Source organism: Berghia stephanieae, chromosome 1 (assembly GCF_034508935.2).
Source record: "Berghia stephanieae isolate SIO BIC M18660-M18661 chromosome 1, UCSD_Bste_1.3, whole genome shotgun sequence".
Taxonomy (NCBI): domain Eukaryota; kingdom Metazoa; phylum Mollusca; class Gastropoda; order Nudibranchia; family Aeolidiidae; genus Berghia; species Berghia stephanieae.
The window spans coordinates 111,208,074-111,218,073 of NC_088360.1; the positions used below are offsets into that span (position 1 = coordinate 111,208,074).

General features: G+C 34.4%; 1 protein-coding gene and 1 long non-coding RNA gene across 5 annotated transcripts in view; one reads left to right on the forward strand and one right to left on the reverse strand.

Annotated features, from left to right (window-relative positions):
- The window catches only part of LOC144962727 (uncharacterized), a 6,974-nt gene extending 2,328 nt beyond the window's left edge, over positions 1-4,646 (forward strand). Inside the window, exon 3 of the long non-coding RNA XR_013643521.1 lies at positions 4,520-4,646. This is a non-coding gene — a long non-coding RNA (uncharacterized LOC144962727). The remainder of the gene's footprint in view (positions 1-4,519) is intronic.
- LOC144962726 (uncharacterized) overlaps positions 1-10,000 on the reverse strand; it is an 18,564-nt gene that overhangs the window by 7,048 nt on the left and 1,516 nt on the right. For all 4 annotated transcript variants that reach the window (XM_078895923.1, XM_078895920.1, XM_078895921.1 and 1 more), the window contains exons 2-4: positions 8,723-8,819; positions 6,974-7,119; positions 3,465-5,988 (exon numbers count right to left, since the gene is read on the reverse strand). In XM_078895923.1, the coding sequence (XP_078752049.1) occupies positions 3,465-5,988; positions 6,974-7,119; positions 8,723-8,797 (2,745 nt within the window). In that variant the 5' untranslated portion in view covers positions 8,798-8,819. The remainder of the gene's footprint in view (positions 1-3,464; positions 5,989-6,973; positions 7,120-8,722; positions 8,820-10,000) is intronic.

The following is a 10,000-nucleotide window of genomic DNA, read 5'->3' on the forward strand; positions in this document are numbered from 1 at the left end:
AAGGACAAGTTACTCATTATTAACTACAAAAGGGGTTACTGCTTTTGAATTTTTGTTCTTTTTCTACATTTAGCAAATTTTTAAAAAATTTTAAAAATGGACGTTTTGTTTTTGTTTTAAAGGATTTTATGACACTTGCAACACCTTTAAGTCATATCAGCACCAGGAAAAAGGAAGAAAATGGGATAGTAAGAAATTTTAGAATTAAGTTTGAAGCACCTAAGTAAAAATAAGACAAAAGGGACTTGACTCAAATAAAGGACAAATGTAGATTCCAAGAGCATACCATTAATGTACTTAGTTTGAAATCACCTAAAAGTCTCATCCAGACACCAGGGAAACACTAAAATGTTTACAAGATATGTTCAAAATTAAAAACATTGCAATCAATACATAACAGAGAGATAGTAGTAGCGTATGGCTACATCTCAACACTGGAAGTCTCCAGTCAGTCTTTAAATTCATCACCGCAGTTGAGGACAGCCTCAAAACCTGCTGCCAATCTCGACACAGGGCAGTATAAGATTATGTGGTCTGCTGTCTCTGATGTTCCCTTACAGTGGGGACAGTCAACTGACTCCCTCAGACCCCATCGATGCATGCAGTCCTGCCGTGGCCTGTCAGTAGTCGGTTTGAGACGACCCACTGTTTTCGATTGCCAACAGAGAGATGACTAAGGCGTCAGGTCCAGATAACATCCCCAACACAGTACTAAAGGAGTGTGCTGAGAGTTTGGCCCCGTCATTATGCATAATTTTCCAAAAATCGGTTGACACAGGGATGTTCCCTAATGACTGGCTGAAGGCAAACATCGCACCTGTATTAAAAAAAGGCAACAAAAATAAAGCAGAGAACTACCGTCCAATCTCACTGACGTCTGTAATATCCAAACTATTAGAGCATATAATCTGTAAGAACATGATGAACCACTTTGAGAACAATGACATCCTAACTGACCTGAACCACGGGTTTCGCAAAGGATACTCATGTGAAAGCCAACTCCTAATAACTGTAAACAACCTGTTGAGACTCCAGAAAGCCAACACTCAGGCAGACATCGGGATCCTCGACTTTTCCAAAGCATTTGATACTGTGCCCCACCAAAAACTCCTGCAGAAACTAGAAAATTACGGAATTCGTGGCTCTCTACACACATGGCTTTGTAATTTCCTCACAAAACGTACCATGAAAGTAGTCCTAGACGGCATGTCATCGGATGAATGTCCACTCATATCAGGAGTACCACAGGGAACGGTGCTAGGACCCATACTATTTCTTTGTTTCATCAATGACCTACCTCTACGAGTAAAATCTCAGATTAGGTTATTCGCCGATGACTGTCTAATATACCGACCAATAAAATCTGCAAATGATCAAAAATTGCTACAAGAGGACTTGAATAGTCTCAAACAGTGGGCTAATGATTGGGGAATGAAATTTAACGCAAACAAATGCTACATCCTCAGCACAGCTAAAAAGTACAATGAGACCTACAAGTTAAACAACACCGTCCTGAAACAAGTCGATGATAACCCATACCTTGGCATCACCTTCTCATAGGACTTGAAATGGGGGAAACACATTAACAAAATAACCCAAAAGGCAAGCTGCACCCTCGCATTTCTCCGCCGAAATCTTAGCCACACCCCAACGTCATGCAAACAAAACGCCTACCTCGCACTTGTGAGATCACAATTGGAATACGAAGCAGTTGCTTGGTACCCCTACCTGAAAGAGGATATTCAAAAACTTGAGAGTCCAGAGACAAGGCGCCCGGTTCATAACTGGGAACTATAAGAGCAGAGCGCCAGGATGCATGACAAAAATGTTAGAAGAAAGAAACCTCATCAGCCTCCAACAAAGAAGAAAAGAAACCCGTCTGTCATTCATGTTCAAGATTATAAAAGATCAAATACCATCAATAAAGGCAGACTCCTTTTTCACGCCACGACCAAACAAAAGAAAAATCCGAGCACTCACTTTTGCCAACCACATAACTGAAAACCCTATTGAGAGATACGCCACAAACAATTCGAACTGCTTCAAAATCCCACAGACAAGAACACAAAACTACAGAAATTCTTTCTTCATTAGAACCATCTCGGAGTGGAATGGGCTAGATGAACTGGTCATCATGGGTGAAAGTTACTCAATGATATTAATCCTGCAAAGGCAGGTGCTCAGAAAAAAAAAATCCTGCAAATACCAATAAGAGGAAAAAACAGAAGTACGGTTAATTATATAAATGCCGGTTTCTTTCATTTTCGAATTCCGGCCAGACAAAAAAAAAACGGCGAGACCTCTTTTTCAAAAATAAAAATCCGGCCATGCCATACAGATACAGATACAGATTAACTAGGAAAAAAATATGATTTCCCAAAACTAACATTATACACTTAACTGATTTCCTCTCAGCCAATGACTCTGACAAGTGCCAGGAGAAAAAAAAACAGTTATTCAATTCCGAGGCAAGACAAAAAAAGTAATTCATAAAACAGATATAGAGAAATAGAAGACACAGAACCAATAACCTACATACATGTCCATCAAAATGGACATCAAATTCGTTATTTAAGCATAAAAAATGGTAAATCAATTTAAAACAATGTTGTGTACATGATTTGAAAATAGATAACAATTTTCAATTGAATAAAAATAACTTTATACAAGGAGGTGAATACTTTACATGTATTCATATAAATCTTTTATAATATAATTACCTAATATGATTTACTGATAACAAAACCATCCTTTGTAGCACAAAAAAGCAAGTTTCATAGGGGAAAAAAATTGTTTACTCAATGATGAATTTGATAGAAAAAAAAATTGTTTCCTCAATGATGAATTTGAGAGAGATAAAAATTGTTTCATGAAGAAAATATACATCTAGGAGGAACAAGATTTTAGACAGGAGGATATCATGATACCAGTTCAAAAAGTCTGCTTCCTGATTAGACAATTTCCCAATGTAGAGAAATTATACAAATATCCTAAATCCTTTAAATAAATTAGAAAAAAAGGTAACAAGGGGCATTCTGAAAGCTCAGTTGATAGAACACTCGCTTCAACGCAAAGGGACTAGATCACTCACACCCATGTCCACCCATCAGTGATCGAGTAACTGGATCTATTAGATCTGGTGGGAAGTATTTTTCCATAGACAGCGTCCTATCTTTAAGTGGTAGACAGCAATTGCAATTGTACATTTAACTCCCTATAAACTAGAATAAACTCCATTCTATGGGTCTCATGGCTCTAAAAGACTATATTATTATATTTCATTTCATTGGTGCAAAATCTCAATGTAGATATAAATTATAGTTGTTCTCTATTTAGATATGAAACCCCTTTTAAATCATGATGAAATGAATAAGAAAAAAAAAAACAAAAAAAATACCAAGCAAACAAAACAAAAAAAAAGAACAAAAAAATAAAAGCAACCAAAAGAAAATTATATTACTAACCTCTTTGTCTTTATGACAAGCGTTGATAACAAAATCAACAGGATAAATCAATTGATTATTTTCTGAATCTTCTTCAATCTGTGACCTTTCATCAAAATGATCGAGCATTGAGATCTCTTGCATTAATTCTTGAAGGGATTCTACCGACATTCTTTCCAAGAACTTGCTCAGATCTTGACCCAACCGAGCTTGTTTGCCATAAGTATTCTCTGATTCTTCTTCTTGATCTACATTTTCAAAATCATTGTCATCCACTAGTCTTCTCTTGGTCAGATATTCCACCCCTTCATCATAACTATCACTTTCATTGGAGGAATATTCATTTTCATCATTACTCTTCAAAATTTTAAACTTTCTTTCATTAATTTCAAAAAATGGTCTATCTCTTTTCATTCTCTTTGTTTGACTTTTTAAAAAATCATCATCTTTATCACATAAACTCACAGATTGAACTCTTGGTATTTCTATATTACCAAATTCACTATCTTTACTCCAAGATATTTGAAAGTCAGTCACTTCTGTTGATTTCTTTTCAGAGTCCAACTGTATTGTATTAAAAGGCGTGCTGCATATAGATTCAGAAGTTGTGATTGGTGACATTATTGTCTTCAATCCTGTGTCTGAAATTGTCTCTAAAGTTTTTTTTGTTGCTGGTGATTCTCGAGTGACAAATTTGTGCTTAATATTTGTGCGTAAATTATGGCGTCTTTCTGTTGCAGGTTCAGTTTTAATCAAATTCTCATTAGATGCTTCGAATCCAACTTTAGCAGCAAGCAATTCTTTCTCTTTTTTACTTTTCCTCCCTCTTTTCTTTGGACGTGGGATTGAAGATGCCGTTGGAACAGACATAGCCAAATCACTTTTAAAACTAGCATCTTTCATATAATCTAAGATTTTGTTTTCACTATCAACGTTTCCATGCTTTATAACATTTAAGACTTGTTTCAGCAGAATAATATCTTTCCCCATGTTTTCATATGAATGTGAAGCACATAAAGTCAGAATATTTTTTAACACAGTTTGCAATGTCTTTAATCTCTCATCATGATGGGCAGATGAAGGCACATAACCCAAGGACAGAGATTGTGCCAATGAGTCTAATGTTACAGCCTCCCCTAATACTTGCCATTTCAAAGGGATAAGAGACTCATCACAAACATTTAAGTCATAAGTGCTTCGCCATGCAAAAATATGTTCACATGGCAATTCAGTTGTAGTGAAGTGTTGACATGTACAAGTGTTCCCTTGGATGTTAAGCTTGAATTCTTCTTCAGAGTCAAGCCTCTGGATAAAAACTGTGCTTCCAGATTTATGAATGTTATAGTTACTCTGTTCTGCAATTGCAACTTGACAAATGATTGTATCCGCTGCTTTGGGAAGACACAGAGAACGATAGAATGAACTACATAGATTGGACTTCAATTCCTCTATTTTCCCAGGGTTGCTATTTCCAACCCTTTCATTCTTATCTATGGAAAGAATAGATGTTAAAACATCTGAGAATTCAAAGTCTGGTTGCATTAACTGGTGAATGTTACTGACAAAATATTTTTCAATGGCTGCTTTTTGGTGCCTTAATGCTTCAATGGAATCTAGCTCGTAATGTACCCACATCTCTCTACACATATCCCAATTCCTGAGGAAATATGATGAAAAATCAGCATTTTGCGTTTCTAAAAGGAATTTTAATGTATTATTGTACTGGAACTCTGATGAAGAACTCATTATTTCTTTAAATATTGGCAATGGATAGTGTTCAACATGTCCGAGCAAATCTTTCATATCTTTCTCAAAATGTTTAACAATGAAGTCTCTGCTCCAAGCAACGTGTGCAATAGGAAAAAACGAATGGATAATCTCTGCATCTTTTCTATCACAATCAACAACTAGACCTTTGACATTATTACAAAATCCTTGGTTGTGTTTGACAAAGGTTTCCACAAATATTTTAGCAGTAGAATTGTTTGGTCTCATTGAAATACAAAGTGCAAGAATAAGATAGTCCATTTCTTCACTTACAGCTACAACACTAAAAACAGAGAAATTTCCATTGATATGTCTGTATGTGATAATCTGAACAGATGGCTGCTTTTCAATTCCCATTTGCTCAACTCTAGTCTTCATTTCATTAGTTTGTAAATATACAACACCTGGAAATCGATTAAAATCAATCAATTCAATAACACATCCGGGGTTTTCTGCCATGAACTCATCCAAATGGAACAGTTGTTGACTTTCATTTCCAATCATAGACTCTTGATCCAAAGAATTGGAACTGCTTTCATCATCGAATTTTTTCTCTTGAAAATTGCTAATAAATGCTTGTACACAATTGAGTGGAACACCCCCTCTGAGCAGTACACTAGCCATGCGCCTTTCCACCCCTTTCAATTGTGTTTCTGCATTAACCATGTTATTCATCTCATTATGAGTGTGGTTATGATTGGCCTCCATGATGACCAATGCAGTTCTTCTTTTGTTGACACACACTAAAAATGAAGACAGACAGGTAGACTTGAAGGCCCTGAGTTAAAAAAATGAAAAGATATGAGAATTTTGAAACAAATCATTGTTTAAATCTCTGGCATTGAAAATGATATGTCAGGTGATCCAAAGTTTAACAAAAAGTAATTACAATTTGAATTTGCAACAGCTAGTTATTCTAATGGCCTTCTCAATCACATGAAATGAGTTCTAAGGATTTGAAAAGATGATCAGCGGTATAGTCTTTGCTTTGTACCCAAAAGGTACTGAGTTCGACTACTCACCGTGCTGTTAGATATTGAACAAGGAATGCAGCCATGATAAGGTCCTTAGATTCATTGAAAGAAGAGTGTGCTGCATTAAATCTAAATACAATGGAGATCACAAATTTTCCTCAAATTTTGCATTTTCCTCAAAAACCAGCCAAAGAGTATGCGGTAACTTTTCTCAGACCACCAAACATTTAAGAAGGTACATTCATGGAAAACGCCGCTTTTGCTAACTGATTATCAAACAACTGTCCTGAATATTTTTTAGGATAATGTTATGTTCTGAAAAATGTTTCAATTAGCTTTCAGTCCACAATTTATGAAAACAATATAGTTGTTGCATCTTTTTTAGATGTTATTGTAGCATGTGTCGCATTGGCTCTTTATTTATTTTTTTTGTCACAAATTAAACATTGCTATATCTTTCCACAGCAGAAAATCTTCTTTGAGTTGTTATCTTTCAGCAGTTATCTTTCAGAAAAATGTGTTTTTATCATACTCCATTCATTTTTGTTAAGGGGTGGGTTTGTCACTTTTTGTATCAATAAGCTGAGCCTGACCCATATAGGCATTGAGGCTGGGTACACACGTATTGAGTGATTTTTTAAAAAATAACAAACAGAAATAAATTCTTAACTCAGTTTAAGTTCATGCCATTTGATTTTGATTGACTGTTATATCCCAGAAAGCTAAATTTCTATAAATATGAATTGAAAACATTTCTTGTTTTATATCGTATAAGTGCTCATGTCTTACTTGTTCAGTGGCTTATATTTCCACTTGTCCTCTTTGTTTCTGATGCCATGAGAACAAGACAGACGAGCATATGAATACTTGAATTTGGAGAAACCATCATCATAGATATTTTCTATGGGACAACATAGTCCCAAAGAATAAGAAACCTTGTGAAAAGAAAAAAAAGTGGTATCACAAATTACGAAGAAGTGCAAACATGCTTTTAAATATAGTTAGGAGATTAACATGAGGTATTTGTAATGCTGCAAATCAATATGCTGATGAAAACCGACATTTCATCTATCTATCATGTCTCGGACGGAATTGACTGTAATTTTAAGAAATTAAACTTGAGAGTTACAAGCCCAATAATTTTCAAAATTATCTTTTTTATTATCAAGTTAAGCAAAAACTGTCCTTTGATCACTTTTGAGTTGGAAATATTCAATAACCATAATCAAACCAATCCCGAATTCTTTAATTTGGAAAAGTTTAAAATCTAAAACAAATTAATTTTTTTCTTTTTTTTTTAATCTGAAACATAAACACTTTTTTTTCTTTCAAATAATGATAGAGAATGAAAAAATATTATACAATGAATAAGTTGGCTTTTTTCACTTATTATTATACAAGACTATTGTATTTGAAATACTGGGGGTAATTTATCAATTCAACCATTTGTTTGAATGTTACAAAAAAAAAAGGAAAATGAATTGCACAACAGGGTATATAACAGTCTTTTGACCTCTATGAATGTGACCCTTATTGGATGTCAGATCACGTTCTTGGCAACAACAAACTACTTCAGAAAGAGAAAAAAGTTCAATGCAAAAACAATTTCAAACAACAAACATTGATCAAGTTGTAAAGAAAAAGCGTCTTTAAATAAAATCGAATACATTGTGACACTATGTATTGAAATAATATCATTTATATGCACTAAAAAAGAATGTAATTAATGCTGCGATGTCAACATAATTTTTTTCTCGCAGGAAAGTCACGACAAAGCTAAAACAATAATTTCCTCAAAAGAAATCTAATCTATATTTATTATGTAAACAAAATGTCGATAACCACCCCAGCCTTCTTTATATAACTTGAAATAAATCTCCAAAAGTTGTTTGTTTATGTAGCACAGTGGCTACCTTATTTAATCCTCAAACAACATTGATTAAAAACCAAACACAATACATGATAAAAGTTTTGACGTTATACAAAGATAGATTTATGAATACTACATTAAGATATTAGGATGTATGAAGATATGAAATGGTAGATGTAATGTGTACGAAATCAAACAGATGGATGACATCTTGATGGAGATATTTATATTGTAAGATGACTATGATTTGAAAGCAATATGAAAAGATGCATAATAAAATCACTTAATTAACAATACTTTACCAAACCATTTTAACACATTAAACAATCAAAAAGATAGGTTACAACAAACTCAGACATACAGAGGTGATCAACAATTAACAAACGTATCATAATCCAGAAGCGTAAGATAACCAAACCAAATCAGTGATCTTGAGATTCAGGACACAGTAAATTAAAATTTGATGAACATAATGTTACTATGACTCTTCATGAAATGATTCTAATATTTCAGAATCTACACGAATCAAAAATATCAATTAATGAAGATGAAATAAACTAGCAAATGACATTCAAATATGTTTTGGTTTGACCTTATAATATCAAATTTATTAAATATACCCTTATATCAAATTTATTAAATCAAAAACCAAAATTTGTATAACATACCTCATTATCCTTGGAATATTTCTCGAGTTCTTGGATAAAACAATCCCAAGAGGAGAACTCAGAGCTCACATTCATGGTGATGGGCCAGATCTTTACCCTTGTGAATAAAGGTTTTTAAAAAAATTACTTTGTTGAGTTGTCTATACCAAGAGCAATTTCGCTTTGAACATTTTAAAAATTATTAATAGTCTATGACTATGATAGTAAATCATTGAAACTCTCTCTCTCTCTCTCTCTCTCTCTCTCTCTCTCTCTCTCTCTCTCTCTCTCTCTCTCTCTCTCTCTCTCTCTCTCTCTCTCTTACTTAAGAACAGCTAGACTGCCATTTAGACATACTTAATGTCTTGTAGATGCTAGGTTAACCTTACTTAAGGATGGGTAGATTATTATGTGCAGTGGCATGATTTTGCCTTCACATGTCTTCGCTGCATATTTCGTCAAAACCTTTTTAACCGGATGTTTTTTTATTAAGTACGGCTAGCCTTTTCCCATTAATTTTTACTTTTGAAAAAAGATCAAACTACCTATTTGCAATGTCCAATAAATATACTATTTGAATTTAAGATAAGATTCATTTCTAGAAGTGGTAGTGTGATTTTTCTAACTTCAAAAACAATTTGCTGAGTACGGTGAAAATAGTGTTTTAGTCTATTTTCACCGTACGGTGATAATAGCCTGACAGACTATTTTCACCATATATATTAGCCAATCAGAAGCCAGGATACTAACTGTGACGTATGTGCCTCTGCATCCAGACCAATAGAATTCGACCCGACATCATTTTCTTCCTGCGTGCAGACCAGTTAAAAAAAAAGAAAAAACTTGCCGAGAACAAGGGAGGCCTCCCGAAAGCTCATAATAGCATTTCTTTCAATTTGTATTTTTCACTTTGGACCTTTTGTCAGACATTTATTTAATCAATTTGTCATCAAGTTAAAAATTTCCTAACTTGACCATTGTTTTGATTCTCGGCCGCCATTTTGATTTGTGAGGTATTGAAAGGCAGTGCAAAGCAGTCCTAGGGTTGTTTCTTTTTTAATTTTTTTTTTTCCCTATTAGGGGTAGTTAAAGGTACTAGGTTGTATTTTTTCTTAGGAGCGAATATTTGGCATGATGAGCTTTCGGAAGGCCTCCCAAAGCTATAATAATACAGGCGGGATGGCGGATTCAGAATTGGTTACAGTTACCGATGAAGCTTTACAATTTCGTGGCGGCGATGGGGTCTCGAACCCGTGACCTTTCTGGTACAACAAAAACACCTGGCCGGGGAGGGCGTGA